The sequence below is a fragment of the Stenella coeruleoalba genome (genome assembly GCF_951394435.1).
Source record: "Stenella coeruleoalba genome assembly, chromosome: 9".
In the NCBI taxonomy this organism is placed as follows: domain Eukaryota; kingdom Metazoa; phylum Chordata; class Mammalia; order Artiodactyla; family Delphinidae; genus Stenella; species Stenella coeruleoalba.
In genome coordinates this window covers 49,820,579-49,845,089 of record NC_137155.1, presented here as the reverse complement: position 1 = coordinate 49,845,089, position 24,511 = coordinate 49,820,579, and the positions used below count along the sequence as shown (strand labels likewise).

The 24,511-nt window shown below is 37.9% G+C and overlaps 2 protein-coding genes across 9 annotated transcripts in view; one reads left to right on the top strand and one right to left on the bottom strand.

Annotated features, from left to right (window-relative positions):
- The window catches only part of KRIT1 (KRIT1 ankyrin repeat containing), a 37,896-nt gene extending 28,742 nt beyond the window's left edge, over window positions 1–9,154 (bottom strand). Inside the window, exons 1-4 of one of the 2 annotated variants that reach the window (XM_079932136.1) lie at window positions 9,093–9,154; window positions 8,745–8,929; window positions 4,302–4,427; window positions 3,194–3,353 (exon numbers count right to left, since the gene is read on the bottom strand). In XM_079932136.1, the coding sequence (XP_079788262.1) occupies window positions 3,194–3,353; window positions 4,302–4,403 (262 nt within the window). In that variant the 5' untranslated portion in view covers window positions 4,404–4,427; window positions 8,745–8,929; window positions 9,093–9,154. Of the gene's footprint in view, window positions 1–3,193; window positions 3,354–4,301; window positions 4,428–8,744 lie in introns of both variants that reach the window. The other variant, XM_079932135.1, reaches the window with a different exon arrangement.
- Window positions 9,155–9,480: 326 nt separating this feature from the next.
- ANKIB1 (ankyrin repeat and IBR domain containing 1) overlaps window positions 9,481–24,511 on the top strand; it is a 159,237-nt gene continuing 144,206 nt past the window's right edge. For 3 of the 7 annotated variants that reach the window (XM_079932129.1, XM_079932127.1, XM_079932128.1), the window contains exon 1: window positions 9,644–9,777. The gene's annotated coding sequence lies outside the window, so the exon portion shown is untranslated. Of the gene's footprint in view, window positions 9,778–24,511 lie in introns of all 7 variants that reach the window. The other 4 variants (XM_079932123.1, XM_079932130.1, XM_079932122.1 and 1 more) reach the window with 3 other exon arrangements.

Here is a 24,511-nt window from a genome sequence, read left to right as displayed (position 1 = left end):
GGCACTAATAAAAACTGGTAATTCTGATAATAATGTAAATCATTCTGTGGACAATCAACCAATAGATCCCCTGTTCTGACTCACTAAAAGAGAAGCTTCCTATACGTAGCAAGGAAAACCATCCTGCTAAGGACTGATAGAGCAGCTGAACAGCAACACATCCTGCAAGGTGAACAGGCATATACTTCATTCAGTTGGGATGTAGATGGTAAGAGTTTCACTAAAGTCTAAGCTGGCCAAGAAGCGTAGTGTACATAAACTGCAAAGTCTTAAAGTTTAGCAGCTCTTCATTTAATATTCAACCTCCACTCTCAATTTCAGTTTTTATTAAAATCTGATTGGGCTATAAACTGTTGTTCTGAATTGTAACCACCATTCTCTTTTTTTTTTTTTGCGGTTCGCGGCCTCTCACTGTTGTGGCCTCTCCCGTTGCGGAGCACAGGCTCCGGACGCGCAGGCTCAGCGGCCATGGCTCACGGGCCCAGCCGCTCTGCGGCATGTGGGATCTTCCCGGACTGGGGCACGAACCCGTGTCCCCTGCATCAGCAGGCGGACTCCCGACCACTGCGCCACCAGGGAAGCCCGTAACCACCATTCTTATACTTAGTCTGTTGTTCCTGATTTGGCAGCAAGGGGGCTATAAATAACAACCTACAAGTCTTTCACTCTAAAACCTTTCATATTCTGGATATCTTTGTCATAATTTTTATCAACCCTTCCAATCTCCCCATCTCAAGAAATAGAACCTTGTTCTTGACCCAGGTAGGAATGCCTGGCTGGATGCCTTCTGCGGACAGGTAGATAATATGAGCTCAAGCAGCTTCATTCATTCACAAAATGCTGGAGTCAATATTTGTGATTATTATGGCACATTATTATTATAGCCCCCAAACAATTTTTTACAAAATAGACACTTGTACAAAATATAAGTGTTAGATACATTCTAATAAATTTGAGAGGCAATATTTCTTTTGTCTGGCTTGAGGTCTTGTCCCACTTAATCTTTCCTGCCTTGCAGCTTCCCTAAATCCAGTTCTGATCCATTGTTTAATTGCCTACTTTGCAAATTATATATGCAACTGTGAGATCTGTCATGCGGGGAAAGAAAAGCACTGATTACAAGTTGGGAAATGAAGTTCTAGTCCTAACTCCTCCACTAATGGGAATATGATTTTTGTAGGTGACAACCTATGTTTGCATTTCCATTTTACAGATGTAAAAATGACTATATACTAACTCACAGGACCAATTTAAGAATTTCATTAATAAGTAATTGTGGTAGTGTTTTATAAACTATATATAGCACTGCACAAAAAGGCACAACTACTGCTATTATAAAGTCATTGGTAATTTTCATGTGATGCTTATATAAGAAATCATATTACTCTATAAAAATATTTCACACTTTTAGAAAACCTCAATTGAATAGGATAGTCAGGTATGGCATGGTTCATTGATATAACTGTCTATTTAGTTAAGTAAAACTTCTTTACTTTCATTTCTCTTATTAAAAGCTGCCTGAAAATGTATTAGTACATTCTACTGTCTAAGTATATACGATATAATTGTGCTAGACATGTTTCAGGGTGCCTATCCACTTGTAACTTCTCCTAAGAAAAACTACCCAGCCCTCTGGGCCGGGGGATATTTTTGTTAACACTGATATCACTTATATCCCCCTGCTTGGTAAATGAACCAAGTGGTAGAGTTCGGCTAATTCATAGCAAATTATGACTTGTCTATCTCAGCTCAAATATGTGATTTGGGCTCAGACTTTGTCTCAGTAATTTGATCTCAGAATAGATCCTGATAACTATAACAATTTAGTGATAGTAAAACAAATCTGGATGAAAATTTATCAGAGAAGTCCAAGACTGAGGTAGAAAAGGCTGACAAATTTGTGGCATCCAAAAGAAGAGCCTTTCACTTGCCTTGATCACCCACAGGGATAGTCCCCCTTTTTAGCTAAGATCAATTTCTAGATCATTTTATTTAAAAAGTCAATCTGATAATTAGGGAAAGGGGATTCTCTCTGTAGTACTCAGAATGTGTATCAAAGATCTGTAAATTTATGCAGGAACTTCTTATAATCTCGAGTTACAATGCTTAGAGCCCCAAGCCACAAAAACCCTGCAGGCCCTATTGAGGAGGTTACCAGTTGGGGAGATAAATATGGTGAATGGTACCTCCAGAAGTTATGAAACAGGCTTAGTTCAGCTATCTCTAGAGAACAACTATCCCAAATAACCAACAAATCAAATTACAGGATTCAGCCTTATCTCTGCAACAAAAATAGTCTCTTTAGTGAGAGATGAATTAGACAACTAATCTCTATAAAGATGAACAAATAGAAAAAAACACTAAATAAGCTTTAAAAAACTGAAAACTAGGCACAGAGAGGTATGCTTTACCTCACTATCAACAACTGTTTTCAACTGCTGTTTGACTGAAATTAGCTTTACCTTTTTAATTATAATGCCTGAATCCTGGACAGAGTATGTAATTTCTGTAACTTCTGCTATATGCTTCTTGTGAGGCCACAGCCTGATAAAATTGATCATTAATGTTTAATCAGTTTCATAGGCTATAGATTATCTAATATTTTTAATGAGGCCTGAACCTTTCAGGGTGAATACTTCTACAATTTATTTTGGCTCATTGAAAATGATCTTCTTCTTGTGACCAAATGGGAAGAAAACCTCTGCTGCCTGGTAATTTATAGGACTTGCTCTAATACACAAAATCTTAACTGTTACTTAGTTATGGAGAGAGGTTTATAGTTTTCTCTTGTCCTGGAGTAGAGAAACAAACATAGTAGTTCACAGATACTTATCTAGGGAAATATACACTTCTAACAAAAGTAATTTTATGCTTTCTTTTAATTTTTAAGCCACCTGTTGGCTTCCTCTCTCTCTTGAACAAATCATTAACACAATTTAAATATTTTCAATTTTTTTTTTACTTAAAATTATCTAAACATTTCAAAAATATTTTTAACTTAAAAAAATTGTTAAGTTGCTTTTTGAAGGGGGCTTGGCTGCACCTTAAAAAAAAACCCTAGAAATTTCTGAGTCTTTTTCAAGTTTTTCAAATGAAAAGGAACATAAAAAGAAACTGATTTTAATCTACTTTTTAAAATGTCTTTCTCCACAAGCATTTAAAGCCAACTGTGTTAAAAAGAAAAGTTTCTTACCTCTGATACCCTGGTTTGCAGGAGAAATTGGTTTGGTGGTTTCTACTACATAATCCAATATGCCTTGTGTTATTTCACTGTTGCCTTGAAGTTTAGTTTCCAACAAAACCTTCTTTCTCTTTTTTTTCTGTCCTTCAATGGGAACTTCATGCAACAAAATCTTAGATGAGAAAAATAATATTAAGAGAGTGTTTAAAATTAAATTTACTTGCCCTAGAATATAATAAGCCAGCAGTCTTTCTTAACCCTAGCTGCATATAAGAATAACCTGGACTCTTTCAAAACAGTATCAATGCACAGCTTCATCTCAGACCTATTAAATCAGAATGTCAGGGGAGTGGGGTCCTGGTACTGGAAATGTTAAAGTTCCCCAGGTGATTTAACAGTGTAGCCAAGACTGAGAACCAGTAAGTCAGAGCACTGCTGAAGCAGTAGTCTCCTCAGAACCCCTGCAGTATCCCTTAATAGGTTTCAGAAAACTAACCTTAAAAAAGCAATTAAAGCAAAATACTAGAGAAGTTAGTTCAAGTTAGATTAGATTAGAAGTATTTTATGATGCTTGAAATCTGCTGCATAGAAAAGATAACAATTCTGCTTTGGGTTTTTTTTGGCAGGAGCCTCAATCATGTTTACTAATATATGTATTCAAGACTACAGAGAAGTAACTTAATTGCCTAAAACTTAATTAAAGGTAAAGATATTTTTTAATGAACTTTTAAAAACAGTTCTTTGGGAAAACAGCCAAGAACAAAATTTAGGTTGGAATTTTGAATAAGCTGAATTTTGCAATTTCTTTTTCAATTTTTGAGAGCCATTCTGTAAACTGTACTAAAAACCAAACTCTCATAAGTTATATAAGTAAAACTCAAATAAGTAACTTTTAATATCTAATAATTTATCCATATCAATGAATAGAAAAATGGTCAAAATACATGTAGCGGAAAAGACATGATGATGGGCAGATCTACGACTGTAAATTCTAGCTTGTCAAGATCAAGGTTATCAACAAGAATTTACAGGCTATGGTTATACTTTATATGTAAATGAAAATGATAATGGAGAATGACATTCAATGGTTGAAAATCAAATGTTAGTAAATCGTTCTCACTTCATATGACTTAGCTCTGTATTCCCGAGAATTGAGACTGGCAGCATTCTTTGGCCGAATAACAGCAACGTACGCATCTTCTATGTTTTCTGGATTTCCCATTGCTTTATAAAACAAAGAAATCCCCTGAAAGATTAAATTAAAGGACACATAACCACTCTGAAAAACAATTTAAAAAATAAAATGTTGATTTTTCTATCTTAGAATACATATACTATGTAAAAAGCAAGTCAGAGATAACTGATAATATGTTACCATTCAAAACCTTTGTTTATAATTTAAGATTACCTTGTCCTTTTTTCCTTTTCTATTAAAGGTAGATTTTTGTTTTTTAAAATGAGGATACATACTTTCATAGGTCTTAACAGCATAAGAATCTGCCTTTTGGACCTATAAAAAGGTGATATGATTATAAAATGTCTTGTAAATACTAAGTAAAAAATGGCTTGAACTAGCAATTTAGAATAGTACCCACTTATTTTCCATAAATTGCACAAGTGAATGTCATACTGTTAATAGTTTGGAAGCTAGAAATAGATAGCTGCCATTGACATTCTTTCCAGAATCTTTAAAAAGAACTTTGATATCTGACATTTGGATGAACTAAAGGATAGTTTATAATTTTCATTGGAGCTGCCTATCACAGACCCAAAAACATTTAGTCAGTTCATAAAAGCTTTCTGATGATGATTTAAGAATATTTCCCACTTCCATTATCAATTCCCTACATAATCCAAAAATTTTTTCCAAATATACAATATATATATTTAAATATACATACACATGAACACTTTTTTCCCCAGACTAATTTGAAGTCTCCATTAGGCAATTTCTAACAAGTAATTGAAGTTCAAGCACTCTTGGTTGTTTGATAGTTCCATCTCTTCATTAAGTGCTATTATTAATTTTTTTTCATGGCTAGACTAAAACAAATCTCTTTGTATTGAATATATTTTATTTATTTGTTTTAAAAAAACTTCCTCTCATTTATATGCCAGTAAATTTCTAAAAGAACATCAAGCAAGGAGTTGCTTTCCTAGCCATGGTGAGATGAACCTTCTTCAGTTTTTTTTAAAGTCCATTAGGCATTAAAATGACCTGTTCATATTTAATGATTTCCTTATTGCCCCAACTCTCATAGAAAAAAAAGAGCTCATTTTCAAGAGAGGTTTTGAATATCTTTTGAGAGGAGATAGAGGACTTTACTGTTTTCTCAACTGCAATTAATAGTCATTTTGAAACCTTTAATTTGCTTCCTTGTGTAATAACAAAAGCCTTTAATTTACTTCCTTCCACTGCCTTATAACTGGAAAATTTCCTTTAAAAGAAATGTTTTTAAAATCCAGTAACTTATGACATTTTAAGTAAATGTTAGGCTAAAATTAAAAGAACCATTAAAATTATTGCACAAAATTATTTTAATTTATAAATTATTTTAAATTATAAAATTTAGTTATAAATTATAAAAAATTTTATTTTAGATTATAAAAATGTTCACTGATTTAGATACAGAGAAACTACAGCTATCTCAACAGAGAAACTACAGAAAACATTAGGATTGAGACATTTCATTTTGTGAAAAGTTTTGAAGACATTCATTTTCACTCTATACCTTGTTGAATTATTTTCAGTTCAGTTTTTCCATAAGATCATCTTAAAACCCACCTCATACAACAGCACTTTCTATACTAAGTGAAAAAGATGAGGCTTTTTTCTTTTCAGAATTTCTATTTAGCAATTACTTTTCACCTCAGATTAACAATGACTTCAAGATAATAAAACCCAACAAATTTTGAAATGTATGGATGCCTCCTTGAAGACTGCCAGCCCCCAAAAGAAAGACATTGCATTGTGAATACATTTTGTAACATATATGGCACTATTATGGAAACCCTTTTTTCTACTAAGCACCTAAAAAGAGAAATCAAGTAATTCTTAGTTTTCTAAACACGATTTAAAGCAAATCAATTCCTGCGCTGGTCAACTCATGTTAAAAAAACATCTATTAGCAAAAAAGCTTTATTTGTTAATACTTATCACTTCTCTAGAATATTTGGTATTGCACAATACACTCAATTTTTAAAAGATAAACAAATGTGATATAATTTTTAAAAACCGTGAGGGTTATAGCATTTTGTTTTTACGCCATTTAATGTTAATGTACCCCAAAGATTCTAAAAATTGAGTTTCAAGAAATAGTCATACTTGAATGTTTGAAATATACATACTTCCAGTGACATGAAAGAAGGAAACAAAGGCTTAAGTGAGGAAAAGAACAGAAGCTACTAATATATGAAGGCAAAACTGCTAGGGCAGAAACACATGCAAAAGGATTGGAAGAGGGTAATTTGAGCTAAAAATAACAGAAAAAGCTATAACTAAAATTTGTAGTGTGTTTAGACTGAATTTTAGATAAAGGTTCAAGTGACCAATAGGAAATATGTGGCATTTTCTGGAAAATGCTTAAGAATAAATGATAATATGCTGCCTAACTAATAAAGCCTTACAAATATGTAGAAGTGGTTCTCAATTGGGAGTGATACCTACCTGGGATCATTTGAAAATCTGTACGGGCATTTCTCCTCACTATGACTGGGGAGAAATGGGGTGAACAGATGCCATTTAGTCCCCATGGGGGGAGGTTTGTTAACATCTTTACTAAAAACAGTCCTGTTGAACAAACTGCCAATAATGTCTTTAATGAGAAACATTTGTTGTATAGAGTACAGACAGACAAACTTTATTTATTTATTCTGGCCGCACTGCAAGGCTTGCAGGATCTTAGTCTCCTGACCAGGTATTGAACCCGGGCCCTAGGCAATGAAAGGGCAGAGTCCTAAACCACTGGACCGCCACGGAATTCCCCAGATGGACAGACTTTAAAAGTTGTTTGCAATGAAGAAAAAGAGAAGATTCAGTACATGAATATAGGTATTGTAAATTTAGTTACCAGAAGTCAAAATTGACAAGATGATTTACAAAGTACATGCTAATAGAAATTACCAATAATGATCAGAAAGTGTACTTCATGAATAAAAACAAAAAAAGGAGCATTATCTTAGGGTTCTGTAGGATGTTCCTGATCCATTCTCCTCCATCCTTAAGCAATGTTTTTCAACCTAATAAAACCCATGTTATTATGCTTTTAAAATAATAAATGCTAACACCTATAATGTTTATTATGTGCTAGACACTGTGCTAAGTGCTTTACATGCATTAACTCATTTTATTCTCCCCCAAACCTGATGAAGTATTATTATTATCTCCATTTTACAGGAAAAAAAAACTGAGGTAGAGTAGCTACATGCCACTTCTCCACTCTCCTGGAACAATTTAATATTTTAAAGCATTGTTACATTAGACAGAAGTGATGGCAACTAAATATCTGTAAGAATTCCCCTACAGGGATATGTTGACGATTAAAAATTTCATCCTTTTGCCACTCAAATTGGTTTATAGTAATAAAAAGAGAGGAAGTAATAATAAAGCAGAATAGAAAATAGTCATTGGTGCTACTTCTAACACAGCTTGTTTTGTCCTTGTCCTTTCAACCAGTTCTACCAATCATCAGGTAGTATCAAAAAGTACCATCGGTAATTTTCAAGTACTTTCCTTCTGTTAAGTGACATTCTATTCTGTAATTTAAGATATTTAATAATCTTCAAATAACTTCTGAATGCAATTATACTAAATCTGGCTAACAGAGAAGGAACTAAGTAATAGTGGAATTGGGAAACAAATGAATTCCTACAAGTATATTTAAGGAGGTTATTTGGGGGAGCATGATTTCATCCGTAGTATATCTAAACATGCTTTATATCAACTGCTACTATAGTTCTTCAACCCAGTTCGAAGGGGAAACCAACTAACACATTAACTCGGGTTTAAGTCGAAAAGATCATGGAATGAATTATTTGTTTTCCTACTGTTATGAAAACATTTTTGAGTTTTTGACATTTTCCCCAAAATAAGATGAGGACATCATCAAAGCAGTTAAAAGACATGATGCTGAGAGAAGCATCTGCAAGCAAACTGAAGATACAAAAACTCTCCAAGAGTGAGAAGGGAATCATGGAGGTGAGGTCCCGAGTCAGGTCAGCTAGATCAAAGATTTCTGGTGAAGCTAAAAACACCATGGAGAACCGAGCAAAGAACGAAAGCCCAAAGCCTTAAAAGATGGAGAGAGGGAAAGAGAGGAGCGGTGAGCTCCAAGGACAAGTTGTGAATCGCTTTTCCTGAAATGACAAAAATCAACACTCTGCCTAGGAGGTTTTTCCTCCGCCACCGCCCATCAGCGTCCACTAACGGAAAAGGACGTGCACGCCTCTCTGCACCGAGAGCCGCCACCCAAAAAGGGTCTTTGGCGTCTTTGTAATTACTTGTAAGAAGTAAAGTCCTTGCCTGGAAAAACTAGATGTGGATGGAGATAGTTCGGCCTCCTACCTTTCCGTTTCTCTCGCTGGAGTCTGAATCGTGCTCCTCCTCGTCTCACCCGTGTGGGGGGCCGAGGACCTCCCGGGCCACTACATTCAATTCAGTGGGTGGGACAGTCACCTGGGGGGCGGGGGACCGTCACCGCTTTCTCATTTCTCCTTCCCTTCACTTTCCCAGCGGCCAGGCCCAACTTCCTGTGACAGGAAAACAGTCGGTCGCCACCAGAAGCCACCCGGCGTGTTCGGCCGCCCTCCGCACCCCGCGCCTCGAGAGCTCTGATCTCTGGACTCGGAGAGCCTCTTGTCCACAAGCTCTTTATTGGCCTTCCCTCTCCTCTCAGCTCAGCGACATACACACCTCACCCCCTCCCCAAACTAGGGGATTCCAGATCTTCAAAGGCCTTAGCTTTCCATCCCGATGCTACCGGGGCGAAGAAATCGCTTCCGGGTTCACGCCCCTCGCGGCCTCGCGGTTGGTGGTGGAAGAGCTTCCGGGTCGGCTGCTGAGCTACTGCCGTTCTTGTCGTTTCTAGCTGGGGCTGAGGGCTGTCTGGGGCAGGTGGCGGGCGGCTCGGGGACTGGGGTGGTGGCGGCAGTGGGCGCGCCAGCGGCTGAACCGGAGGCGGGGGAGGGGAGGGGGCGGCCCGAGCTGCAAGCGCGGGCCAGGCTGGAGCATGAGCCGGATTTGACCGCGAGGCGGAGGCAAGAGCCACCGCCCCCTCTTCTCCTCCCCCGAGTGAGGCGGCGCGGCGGCCGGAGAGGCATGGGGGGCGCCCGCCCAGTCTGAGCCTCGTCGCAGGCGCTTCCAGCTCTCGCAGAGTTCCCCGCGGGCCTCCAGGGCGCACCCTCGGCCCCGGCAGCCTTTGCCCGGCGGGCGCACCGGGGCCGGTGAGGAGGGGGCGCAGCGCGAGGAGAGGCGTCCGCCCGGGTGGGTGGGGCGCGGGGAGTACCTGAGGTCACCGGCTCGGCGCGAGAGGCAGGGGCGGCAGAACTGCAGAGCTGCGGAGTCCATCCGACCCTTACCCTCAGTCCGGGAAGTAACCGTAAGTCTCAGCTTCGACGTACCGGTCTTTTTGAGGCTGTCTCAACCTATTTTCGGCTCCGAGTTCAGCGCTACCGAGTTCACGCCCTTCCGGGACTCCTGCAAATGTGCCTCCCTTCATTTGTGGAGGATTGTGTGTCCCCATCCCTGAACAGTCAACATCCTCTGTCTGACCCATTGGGAGCTCTTCTCCCAGCGAATTTGCAAGCCTCTGTGTTTCGGTAGCACGTCCCATCCTCACCATCTGGATGCATCTTCTTGTCCCTCTGTCCTCAAAGGATCTATGTCCTCCCTTTTTTTCTGTTTGTACCCCGGACTTCACAGCTTCCCCCGCCCATTCTTTGAGACGTGGAAAGCCACGGGTTCGGCTGTTCTCGTGAGCTCGAGAGTCTTGAGCGGGTGGATGGATGAAAGTGAAGGGCTATGATGGGTGGGGATAGGGGCACATAGCTCTAGAGAACCTTTATTTTTGCATCTTCTGCTACCAGAAAAGAATGGACCTTTCCCCTGGACCTTCATTCCTCTCCCTTCCTGTGTATAAGCTGTTTTCTGTACGTTGCTGTTTGAGTCGCAGGAAACTGGAATTAGAGCTGTAAATTAAGAACTCCCGAGGAGGTTTTGAGGATGTCTCACAAGCTCTATTCACACGAAGTGGCATATTGAACAGCCTTGTATTGAAATGAAGACCCATTCCAGGGAAGATTTACTAGTAGGTCTGAGAAATCAATGTGAAAACAAAAGTCTGATGTTTCAAATGTATTTTGGATACCTTTAGATAATTTTTTAGTGTGTTGAATTTACATTTAATTCTTAATTTAAAGTGTGTGTGTGTATGATGTGAAAATCTTTGTATTGGAAGTTTTTGCTTTGTTAGTGGTTAAAAAAAACTAAAGTGATTTTTGATCATGTCAGATTATATTTGTCAAGATATTATCTTAAATCCTTAATTTCATAGAGACTTTTTTTTAAATTGATGTGGCTCAACCATCTACAGATGTTACACACCTTTGTGCCTGTCACCTTCCTGCTTCTTAGTTAAAAAAAAAAAAATTAACCGTGAATATCTTCAATGTGTATATCCAGATTTTAAACTAGGCATTTTTTCTCGTTAAAATTTGGTTTCCTTTTTAAACTACCACAGCAGAACTTTCCAGAAATTAGACTAAAAAGTAACTAATGCTGTCAGTGACTGGACAATAGTTCTTAGCTGACTTCATGCATTTTGTACTTTTCCAGGTACTGTAGGAAGCAAATGATAATTTAAGAATGATTTTCCTCTGTGAACTACAGGTTCTTTGTTATTGTTCTCTAAATTACTCTAGTTTAGACTGGTAGCTTTGGTTATTGTTTTCAGAAAACGTCATTTTGTTCAGAAAGGTAAATGTTTAATAATAATGATTTTTTTGTTTTCAAAACCTCCTTCTAGCAGTTGATTTGAGGTTATTATTTGATTTGTAACTGCACAGCGTTCACAAATTTTAGTTTGAACTAGGCTTAAAAGATGTATCTCTAGCTGTCTCTCTGGAATTGTACTTTACCGGCTTGTGTCAGAAGCCAAGCGCTGCACAGAGTTGAATGTATTATTAAGGGTGTGGTTTTTGCTTTTCGTAAAATTGATCAGTTTGCAAATAAGAAGAGTGAGTGCTGTAGTGAGGTGATGGGCAATAATTTGAAAAGGTCCTTCTTAGAAACAGTAAATTGACCCCTATTATTCTTGGACGTAGGGTGGAAAAGATAGGACTGTATTTTCACATTATGCTTTTTCCTGTGCCCATTGCACTGGGAATTTTGAGTTTTCAATATGAAAGTGTTCTGAAACCATGCAGACCGTGCCATAAGTGTGGGCTCTATCAGGTGGCTGCTGAGACATGGGAGAGAAGTTTTGTTTGCTACTCTTTTATACTCCTATAGCACTGCCCACTTTTGAGAGAGTTGGTTTTCTTTCTTTCCTCTTCCTTTTCTGGGGTGCACTTGAACTTGTGAAAGTGAAATATGTGTATTTACAACTTACTTGTAGGTAAAAGCTCAAGCTAATTTTCATGTATAAATAGATGGAAGAACTATGAATTAACTCTGATTCTTCTTGAATGGAAGTTAGGAAAGATTCCTCAAGTGTTTTGGGTACTTCTTACCTCTTTGAGTATGAACATTTATTTAGATGAAATTTAAAAATCCTTCTCTCTAATATTGAACTTTATATATGACACATTTGCCAAAACAGATTTGAAAGTGACTCAGTCATTATTAAAAAGACCAGTCTGAGAGGATTTTCTGTGCATGGTTCTAAAAATGCTTAGGTATTTTGTTTTCTTTCTTAAAGTATGATTTGCTTAGGGAATAGTAATTTGGTGACTCTTTACGTTTATTTTTCAGACAACCTCAGATTACCTCTTTTTTTTTTTTCTTTTCTAGATAACTTACTTTCATACTCACTTCATTTCAATAAACCTTTATTGAATGCCTACTCTGTGTACCAGGCACTATGTTAGATTCTGGAACTACAAGGATAAATAAGTTAAGATTCCTTTCCTCCCTGAATTTGCCAGTCTAGATATTTGACTGTGATTTTATCCATATGCTTTTACAGACATCTCTAATAGGTTTTTAAGTTACTTGACCATATTTCAGGGTTGTTTCACAACCTTTCTATAAGAATTAACACAGTAAAGGCCATTTATTGAGCACTTAATTCACACTAGCTACCCTGCATTTAGTTATTACATTATCTCATTTAATTCTTAGAAGTGTCCTAAGAAGTATTTTATCTCCATTTAAAAACCACACTGGGGGGCTTCCCTGGTGGCGCAGTGGTTAAGAACCTGCCTGCCAATGCAGGGGACACGAGTTCAAGCCCTGGTCCGGGAAGATCCCACATGCTGTGGAGCAACTAAGCCCATGCGCCACAACTACTGAAACCCGCACACCCTAGAGCCCGTGCTGTGCAACAAGAGAAGCCACGGCAGTGAGAAGCCTGCACACCACAAGGAAGAGTAGCCCCCGCTTGCCGCACTAGAGAAAGCCTGCGTGCAGCAACGAAGACCCAACACAGCCATAAATAAATAGATAGATAGATAGATAGATAGATAGCTAACTAACAAACCCACACAGGGCTTTCCTGGTGGGGCAGTGATTGAGAATCCGCCTGCCAATGCAGGGAACACGGGTTTGATCCCTGGTCTGGGAAGATCCCACATGCCATGGAGCAACTAAGCCCCATGTGCTACAACTTATTGAGCCTTGCTCTAGAGGCCGTGAGCCACAACTACTGAGTCTGCATGCTGCAACTACTGAAGCCCGCATGCCTAGAGTCACTGCTCTTCAACAAGAGAAGCCACGGCAATGAGAAACCTACGCACCACAATGAAGAGTAGCCCCCGCTCACCACAGCTAGAGAAACCCCGCGCAGCAACGAAGACCCAACACACCCAAAAATAAATAAATAAAATAAATAAATTTATTTTTTAAAAAAAGTCTTTCATTTCTCTTGTCCCTCAAAGGGACTGAAATAAAATCTAATTCATGACCCCCAACCAGACTTTAAAAAAAAAGCAAAAAAATAAACCATACAGATTCTGGTTTATAGTAATGATGAATGTTGTTTTACTTCTTATATGCTAGAAAAGATTTGACGTTAAGATTTCTCATTAAGGGGAAGAACTTGTAATATAGTTTTAACAGTTTTTAATTTTTTTTCCTGTAGGTGATTTAAAAAAATTTTTTTAATTGAAGTATAGTTGATTTACAATGTTGTGTTAATATCTGCTGTACAGCAATGTGATTCAGTTATATATACGTTCTTTTAATATTCTTTTCCATTATGTTTTATCATATGATATTGAATATAGCTCTCTGTGCTATACAGTAGGACCTTACTGTCTATCTGTTCTCTATATAAAAGCTTATATCTGCTAACCCCAACCTCCCTCTCCAAACCTCCCCCAATTCCCTGCCCCTTGGCAACCACCAGTCTGTTCTCTGTCTGAGATTCTGTTTCATAGATAGGTTCATTTGTGTCATATTTTATTGGGTTGGCCAAAAACTTCATTCAGTTTTTCTGTAAGATCTTATGGGAAAAAACCGAGCGAACTTTTTGGCCAACCCAATAGATTCCACACATAAGTGATATCATACGGTATTTGTCTTTCTCTTTCTGATATACTTCACTTAGTAGGATAATCTCTAGTTGCATCCATGTTGCTGCAAATGGCATTATTTTGTTCGTTTTTATGGCTCAGTAGTATTCCATTGTATATATGTACCCCATCTTTATCCATTCATCTGTCAATGGGCATTTAGGTTGTTTCCATGTCTTGACTATTGTAAATATTGCTCCTGTGAACATAGGGGTGCATGTATCTTTTTGAATTATAGATTTGTCTGGATATATACCTGGGAGTGGGATTGCTAGATCATATGGTAATTCTATTTTTAGTTTTCTGAGGATCCTCCATACTGTTTTCCACAGTGGTTGCAACAACTTACATCGCCACCAGCAGTGTAGGAGGGTTCCATTTTCTGCACGCCCTCTCCAGCATTTGTTATTTGTAAACTTTTTAATGATGGCCATTCTGACTGGTGTGAGATGGTAACTCATTGTAGTTTTGATTTGCATTTCTCTAATAATTAGCAATGTTGAGTATCTTTTCACGTGCCTATTGCCCATCTGTATTTCTTCTTTGGAGAAATGTCTATTTAGGTCTTCTGCCCATTTTTGGATTGGGTTGTTTGTTTTTTTGTTGTTGACTTATATGAGCTCTTTGTATTTTTTGGAAATTAAGCCGTGTCGGTCACATCATTTTGCAAATATTTTCCCATTCTGTAGGTTGTCTTTTTTTTTTTTTATGGTTTCCTTAGCTGTGCAAAAGCTTGTAAGTTTTAAGTCCCATTTGTTTATTTTTGTTTTTATTTCTATTGCCTTAGGAGACTGGCCTAAGAAGACATTGGTATGATTTATGTATGTCAGAGAATGTTTTGCCTGTGTTCTCTTCTAGGAGTTTTATGGTGTCATGTCTTATGTTTAAGTCTTTAAGCCATTTTGAGTTTACTTTTGTGTATGGTGAGAGGGTGTGTTCTAATTTTATAGAATTGCATGCGGCAGTCCAACGTTCCCAGCACCACTTGCTGAAGAGACTGTCTTTTTCTCATTGTATATTCTTGCCTCCTTTGTCAAAGATTAATTGACTGTAGGTGTGTGGGTTTATTTGTGGTCTCTCTGTTCTGTTCCATTGGTCCATATGTCTGTTTTTGTGCCAATACCATGCTGTTTTGATTACTGTAGCTTTGTAGTATTGTTGGAAGTCTGGGAGAATTAGGCCTCCTGCTTTGTTCTTTTTCTTCAGGATTGCTTTGGCAATTCTGGCCTTTTATGGTTCCATAGGAATTTTAGGATTATTCTAGTTCTGTGAAAAATGTCATGGATAATTTGATAAGGATCACATTAAACCTGTAAATTGTTTTGGGTAGTATGGCCATTTTAACAATATTAATTCTTCCAATCCAAGGGCATGGGATATCTTTCTATTTCTTTGAATCATCTTCAATTTCCATTATTAACGTTTTATAGTTCTTAGTGTATAAGTCTTTCACCTCCTTGGTCAGTCAGGTTAATAACGCTATGAGTAGAAAGATTCTAATTTCATAAGGTATTAGTATCTTTTATTTACTAGAGCAGATGAATTGTATAGTAGCAAAATGTAATTTTCAGCTGTTGTTTAAACCTTTGAAAAGACAGTTCTGAAGTTCATTATGGTTAACTGTAACACAGATTTTCAAGCATGCATAACTTTTTTTTTCTTCTAGTTAATTAGTGGGACCAAGAGCCTAGAAAATGTACTAAAAAATGTTCGTATTCTCCAGGAAGGAGAGAGTATTGAGCTACATGAAACCTATTTAGCTTTTAAACATTCTCAGTTCAATTCTGACAATTCTTTGATGCTTTGGAGAGTTTTGGTTTCTGCAATAAAAATGTATTCTTTCATATTTAAAAATGACCTTACTCATCTGTTAGTAGGATATATGCTTTATCAGCAGTATGATATGGTTCAGTCTAATTGTTTTTCAGACCTTCTCAAATTTTTTTTTTTTTTTTTTTGTGGTACGCGGGCCTCTCATTTTTTGCAGTACGCGGGCCTCTCACTGCTGTGGCCTCTCCCGTTGCGGAGCACAGGCTCCGGACGCGCAGTCTCAGTGGCCATGGCTCACGGGCCCAGCCGCTCTGCGGCGTGTGGGATCTTCCCGGACCGGGGCACGAACCCGTGTCCCCTGCATTGGCAGGCGGACTCCCAACCACTGCGCCACCAGGGAAGCCCCCCTCTCAAATTTTTTAAAGGATTGTCATCCACTGTCAGCTCTTTTCACCAAGTTTCATTTGTATTCTGTTCTGTTTGGTTGGTTTTAACCAAAAACTGTCAACAGTTAGTCATTCTTTAGACTAAGGCCTTTTGCTTCTGGTTATACATTCTTGTTTTTAGGACTGTAGAGCATATAATTATTCCTCCTCCAAGTTCCTAAGAAAGGTATCCTTGATATTTTTCGATCCTCAGTCTGACATATATATTTTAGCTTAACATATACAGTTTTTCCCTTTCAGTGTAACAGAATTCTTGGTACTTAGATCACTGTGTTTTGTTTTCTTAACATCTTTATTGGAGTATAGTTGCTTTACAATGTTGTGTTAGTTTCTGCTGTATAACAAAGTGAATCCACTATACATATACATATGTCCCCATATCTCCTCCCTCTTGTGTCTCCCTCCCACCCTCCCTATCCCACCTTTCTAGGTGGACACAAAGCACCAAGCTGATCTCCCTGTGCTATGCAGCTGCTTCCCACTAGCTATTTTATATTTGGTAGGATCGCTGTATTTTCTGGCTGGAATAATATTGGGGATAGAATTCCTATTCAAGACATAACTGACAAAAGTCATAAATGCATTAGGTACTGGAACCACAGAGATGAATAAGTCAGAATTCCTTTTCTCATTGAACTGTAAAATGCCTATTTAATATCCATGAAGAGAAAGGAAAGTTCACTTAAAAACATTGAGATGCCTTTACGCCAAATAGGCATAAAACATTGTCCTCCTATTCATGTATCCCCTCAGGGTATTGTAAAGGAATGTTATGTAAATAAACATATTAAGCCAAGGTTTTCATTCTGTCTCCTAGCCTCAGACAGTAGCTGCTTATCATTTGCTGTAACACCAGATGTTCTGTATCACATATTAATAATCACATTTTTTAAAAACTATTTTGAAATAATTTAAAACTTAAAAGATGCCAGAACAGTACAAATAACTCCTTTATCTCATTCATTCAGATTCCACCATTGTTAATATTTTACTGCATTTCTTCCATTGCCTGTCCTCTCTCTTTCTGTCTTCATATATATGTTACATACATGTTTGTATATGTGTGTATAAATACATATGTACATACCCATTATCATAGTCTTTTTCAGAACCTTTTGGAGCAAGCTGTAGACATGGTGTTCCATCACCCATAAATACTACAGTGTCTATTTCTCAAAAACAAGGCACTCTTACATAACCCTCCAAGTCGGAAGATAAGCATTGGTACAACACTACTGTCTAGTCCAAGGAACCTATTCATATTTCATCGACTATCCCAACAATATCTCTTTCTTTTTTGATCTAGGATCCTATCTGGGAATACATGTTGTATTTAGTTGTCATGTCTTTTCAGACTTCTTAAGCCTCATTTTCCCCCATCTTTCATGTCCTTGACAGTTTTAGGTAGTACATTCTGTAAGATCACCCTGAACCTAGGTCCATGTGATATTTCCTCATGACTCCAATCAAGTCTTGCATTTCTAGCAGGAATATCACAGAAGTAGGGCTGTGCCTGTCTCGGTGCATTGCAACCACAGGCGTATGATGTCAAATCATGCTGCTACTGGTAATTAACACCTTGATCATATTGGTGTCCTTTTGTATTTGATCAAAATTTGTGGAGAGGTATTCCAAAATTATGCATCTTGATTCTCATCAAACCTCTACTCACTATCCTCAGTGTAGGTATCAGTGATGACTCCCACCTGAATTAACTACTTTTATAATTATATTTCTCTATTTTTTTTATTCCTTCTACATGTATTAGTTGGTATTTTATTGTAAGGTAGAACTTTTCTTTCTCCCCTATTTATTTGTTTATTAAATCAGTAAGGACTTGTGGATTTTGATTTTAGTGTGTTGTGATTTGTTACTATCATTATTTATTTTGCTGTTTAAGTTGTCCCTGATTTAGACAGTGGGAGCCCCTTCAAGCTGGCTCCTGTGTCTATCATGCTCCCATCTCATCCATTGTGCACTTCTGGCAGAACATGCTGTTCCTGGTTCGTCTTGTACTTTGCCTGGTCCAGCCCTGGAATCAGCCATTTCTTCAAGGAGCCCTGTTTGTTTTTTGATATTGTTATTTGTTTTTGTAAAATATGGTGTTTAAAAACAAAGATTTAAGGGCTTAGTTTCTCATTGCTACTGGGGTGTCATTGCTTATAGGGACTAGGAAATGTATGAGTATGTAAGGATGGTTTGTATACACATACATATATGTATAATGTACTAATATACATCCATAATTATTTCTATATCTATGTGTGTGTTATAAAACCAGAAGTTGGTTCCTATACTTCCAGTTCCAATCCAATACCCCAGGGTTCTTTCTAGTCTTTGCCCTTTCCATGTTTATAATGCCTTCTCTGGTGGTAAGAAACTTAGCTTCACATTAGTCTCATTATAGTTATCACTTGTCTAATTGTTTTGTTACCATTTTCCCTGCCTTGTAGACCATCACCTCCCTTTATCTCTCCCTATCACACCCTGCCTCATTGATTGCTGGGCCTGTTGGCCTGTGCCTCTTTGTGAATCCATAAGCCCTCCCTGGGCCCACAGCTCTGTGCAACTCCCTGTCTGCACACAACACCCGGTTATCCTCACCTCTGGGCCACACCTGTGTTGGCCTTCCTGACATGCCCTCACTGCCCTGCATCCTTAGCCAGCATGCTGACTACTTTACATAGCTCAGTATTTCATTAGTTAATTTTTAAGCATATTTCCAGGATTTACAAACATACGTGTATGTGATGACATATACAACTATATAGCATTGCTATAATAAAACTATAGATTTACAAATACACATATATATAATGAAATATACAGCTATATAGTACACACACATAAACACACACTACCTGTGGTAGACTAATTAACAACCGTAAAGTTCTTCCATCCTGGTATGCATTCCCCTTTGCCATGGGGCTTTGTTGCTTCTCCCATCTAGTTCTCCATCTCTTGAGTCTTGTCTAGCCTTGTGATTTGCTTCGGCCAATGAATATGGTGGATGTGATATGTGAGTTCTGGAGCTTAGTCCTTAAGAGAAGACTTCAAAGAGTGCTTTCCTGTAGCTGCCATGTAAGGAAGCTGGTCTAGCTTATAGGAGGGTGAGAGAACCAAGACACCCCAGTCAGCATCAACCAGCAGACATGAAAGTGGACTATCTTGGACCTACTAACCCAGCTGACTGTTTAGCTGAATGCATCTGCAGAGGAACCAGAGGTGAAAACAGAAAAGAAATGGCCAGCCAACCTATAGAATTGTGAGAAATGACATTGTTTTGAGGCACTAAGTTTGAGGTGGTTTGTTTTGTAGCAGTAGATATATGAAACCATATCTGTTTTCATTTTGGACATCTGTGTTGTCTCTAGTCTTCTATTATGAACAATATTGCAATGAATATCTTGTACATAATATATAATGTTTTAATTTTAATACATAATGCCAGATTATTTTCCAGAAATGTTGATGTAGTTCTTACTGCCGTCATTAAAGTCTGAGAGTAACTATTTCCCTCACAGACTCACTATCACTGATGTTTTCTTTGACAACAAAATCAATTTTAAAAGCATCTTATACTTCTTCATTTTCGTAACTACTTGTGAAGCTGCGCATCTTTTGATAATTTTGTTGGTCCTTTCGATTTTTCAGTTTTTTGAATTGCTTATTCATAGCTTTATTCACATTTTCCTATTGGGTTTTTTTTAATTTTTGAGTTTTATTTATTTATACAGCAGGTTCTTTTCCTTTTTTTTTTAACATCTTTATTGGAGTATAATTGCTTTACAATGGTGTGTTAGTTTCTGCTTTACAACAAAATGAATCAGTTATATATATACATATGTTGCCATATCTCTTCCCTCTTGCGTCTCCCTCCCTCCCACCCTCCCTATCCCACCCCTCCAGGCGGTCACAAAGCACCGAGCTGATCTCCCTGTGCTATGCAGCTGCTTCCCACTAGCTACCTACCTTACATTTGGTAGTGTATATGTGTCCATGCCTCTCTCTCGCTTTGTCAAAGCTTACCCTTCCCCCTCCCCATATCCTCAAGTCCATTCTCTAGTAGGTCTGTGTCTTTATTCCTGTCTTACCCCTAGGTTCTTCATGACATGTTTTTTCTTAAATTCCATATATATGTGTTACCATATGGTATTTGTCTCTCTCTGTCTGACTTACTTCACTCTGTAGGACAGACTCTAGGTCTATCCACCTCATTACAAATAGCTCAATTTCGTTTCTTTTTATGGCTGAGTAATATTCCATTGTATATATGTGCCACATCTTCTTTATCCATTTATCTGATGATGGACACTTAGGTTGTTTCCATCTCCAGGCTATTGTAAATAGAGCTGCAGTGAACATTTTGGTACATGACTCTTTTTGAATTATGGTTTTCTCAGGGTATATGCCCAGTAGTGGGATTGCTGGGTCATATGATAATTCCATTTGTAGTTTTTTAAGGAACCTCCATACTGTTCTCCACAGTGGCTGTATCAATTTACATTCCCACCAGCAGTGCAAAAGGGTTTCCTTTTCTCCACACCCTCTCCAGCATTTATTGTTTCTAGAGTTTTTGATGATGGCCATTCTGACCGGTGTGAGATGGTATCTCATTGTAGTTTTGATTTGCATTTCTCTAATGATTAGTGATGTTGAGCATTCTTTCATGTGTTTGTTGGCAGTCTGTATATCTTCTTTGGAGAAATGTCTATTTAGGTCTTCTGCCCCAGGAGGTTCTTATTACTCATCAATTTTATACACATCAGTGTATACATGTCAATCCCAATCGCCCAATGCAGCACACCAATATCCCCACCCCACCCCCGTAGCTTTCCCCCCTTGGTGTCCATACATTTGCTCTCTACATATGTGTCTCAACTTCTGCCCTGAAAACTGGTTCACCTGTACCATTTTTCTAGGTTCCACATATATGCGTTAATATATATTTGTTTTTCTCTTTCTGACTTACTTCACTCTGTATGACAGTCTCTAAATCCATCCACGTCTCAACAAATGACTCAATTTGTTCCTTTTTATAGCTGAGTAATATTTGATTGTATATATGTACCACATCTTCCTTATCCATTAGGCTGTCGATGGGCATTTAGATTGCTTCCATAACCTGGCTATTGTTAATAGTGCTGCAGTGAACATTGGGGTGCATGTGTCTTTTTGAATTATGGTTTTCTCTGGGTATATGCCCAGTAGTGGGATTGCTGGATCATATGGTAATTCTACTTTTAGTTTTTTAAGGAACCTCCATACTGTTCTCCATACTGGCTATATCAATTTACATTCCCACCAACAGTGCAAGAGGGTTCCCTTTTCTCCACACCCTCTCCAGCATTTGTTGTCTGTAGATTTTCTGATGATGCCCATTCTAACTGGTTTGAGGTGATACCTCATTATAGTTTTGATTTGCATTTCTCTAATAATTAGTGATGTTGAGCAGCTTTTCATGTGCTTCTTGGCCGTCTATATGTCTTCTTTGGAGAAATGTCTATTTAGGTCTTCTGCTCATTTTTCGATTGGGTTGTTTGTTTCTTTAATATTGAGCTGCATATATATTTTGGAAATTAATCCTTTGTCGGTTGATTCATTTGCAAATATTTTCTCCTATTCTGAGGGTTGTCTTTTTGTCTTGTTTATGGTTTCCTTTGCTGTGAAAAAACTTTGAAGTTTCATTAGGTCCCATTTGTTTATTTTTGTTTTTATTTCCATTACTCTACGAGGTGGATCAAAAAAGATCTTGCTGGGGAATCCCTGGTGGCACAGTGGTTGAGGGTCCGCCTGCCGGTGCAGGGGACACGGCTTCGTGCCCCGGTCCGGGAAGATCCCACATGCCGCGGAGCGGATGGGCCTATGAGCCATGGCTGCTTAGCCTGCACATCGGGAGCCTGTGCTCCGCAACGGGCGAGGCCACAACAGTGAGAGGCCCACGTACCACAAAAAAAACCCAAAAAACATCTTGCTGTGATTTATGTCAAAGAGAGGTCTTCCTATGTTTTCCTCTAGGAGTTTTATGGTGTCTGGTCTTACATTTAGGTCTCGAATCCATTTTGAGTTTATTTTTGTGTATGGTGTTAGGGAGTGTTCTAATTTCATTCTTTTGTATGTAGCTGTCCACTTTTCCCAGCACCACTTATTGAAGAAACTGTCTTTTCTCCATTGTATATCCTTGCCTCCTTTGTCATAGATTAGTTGACCATAGGTGCATGGGTTTATCTCTGGGCTTTCTATCTTTTTCCATTGATCTATGTTTTTGTTTCTGTGCCAGTACCATATTGTCTTGATTACTGTAGCTTTGTATTATAGTCTGAAGTCAGGGAGTCTGATTCCTCCAGGTCCGTTTTTTTCCCTCAAGACTGCTTTGGCTATACGGGGTCTTTTGTGTCTCCATACAAATTTTAAGACTTTTTGTTCTAGTTCTGTAAAAAATGCCATTGGTAATTAGATAGGGATTGCATGGAATCTGTAGATTGCTTTGGGTAGTGTAGTCATTTTCACAATATTGATTTTTCCAATCCAAGAACATGGTATATCTCTCCATCTGTTGGTATCATCTTTAGTTTCTTTTATCAGTGTCTTATAATTTTCTGCAAACAGGTTTTTGTTTCCCTAGGTAGGTTTATTCCTAGGTTTTTTATTCTTTTTGTTGCAGTGGTAAATGGGAGTGTTTCCGTAATTTCTCTTTCAGATTTTTCATCATTAGTGTATACGAATGCAAGAGATTTCTGTGCATTAATTTTGTATCCTGCAACTTTACCAAATTCATTGATTAGCTCTAGTAGTTTTCTGGTGGCATCTTTAGGATTCTCTAGTATAGTATCATGTCATCTGCAAATGGTGACAGTTTTACTTCTTCTTTTCCAATTTGTATTCCTTTTATTTCTTTTTCTTCTCTGATTGCCGTGGGTAGGACTTCCAGAACTATGTTGAATAATAGTGGTGAGAGTGGACATCCTTGTCTCGTTCCTTGTCTTAGAGGAAATGCTTTCAGTTTTTCACCACTGAGAATGATGTTTGCTGTGGGTTTGTCATATATGGCCTTTATTATATTGAGGTAAGTTCCCTCTGTGCCCACTTTCTGGAGAGTTTTTATTATAAATGGGTGTTGAATTTTGTCCAACGCTTTTTTGCATCTATTGAGTTGATCATACGGTTTATATTCTTCAATTTGTTAATATGGTGTATCACATTGATTGATCTGCATATACTGAAGAATCCTTGCATCCCTGGTATAAAACCCACTTGATCATAGTGTATGAACCTTTTAATGTGTTGTTGGATTCTGTTTGCTAGTATTTTGTTGAGGATTTTTGTATCTATATTCATCAGTGACATTGGTCTGTAATTTTCTTTTTTTGTAGTATCTTTGTCTGGTTTTGGTATCAGGGTGATGGTGGCCTCATAGAATGAGTTTGGGAGTGTTCCTTCCTCTGCAATTTTTTGGAAGAGTTTGAGAAGGGTGGGTGTTAGCTCTTCTCTAAATGTTTGATAGAATTCAGCTGTGAAGCCATCTGGTCCTGGACTTTTGTTTGTTGGAAGATTTTAAATCACAGTTTCAATTTCATTACTTGTGATTGGTCTGTTCACATTTTCTATTTCTTCCTGGTTTAGTCTTGGAAGGTTATACCTTTCTAAGAATTTGTCCATTTCTTCCAGGTTATCCATTTTGTTGGCATAGAGTTGCTTGTAGTAGTCTGTTAGGATGCTTTGTATTTCTGTGGTGTCTGTTGTAACTTCTCCTTTTTCATTTCTAATTTTATTGATTTGAGTCCTCTCCCTCTTTTTCTTGATGAGTCTGGCTAATGGTTTATCAATTTTGTTTATCTTCTCAAAGAACCAGGTTTTAGTTTTATTGATCTGTGCTATTGTATTCTTTGTGTCTATTTCATTTATTTCTGCTCTGATCTTTATGATTTCTTTCCTTCTGCTAACTTTGGGTTTTGGTTGTTCTTCTTTCTCTGGTTCCTTCAGGTGTCAGGTTAGATTGTTTATTTGAGATTTTTCGTGTTTCTTGAGGTCGGCTTGTATAGCTATCATCTTCCCTCTTAGAACTGCTTTTGCTGCATCCCATAGGTTTTGCATCGTCGTTTTTTCATTATCATTTGTCTCTAGCTATTTTTTTATTGCCTCTTTGATTTCTTCAGTGATCTCTTGGTTATTTAGTAACGTACTGCTTAGCCTCCATGTGTTTGTGTTTTTTACATTTTCTTCCCTATAATTCATTTCTTATCTCATAGCATTGTGGTCAGAAAAGATGCTTGATATGATTTCAAGTTTCTTAAATTTACTGAGGCTTGATTTGTGACCCCAGATGTGATCTATCCTGGAGGATGTTCTGTGCGCACTTGAGAAGAAAGTGTAATCTGCTGTTTTT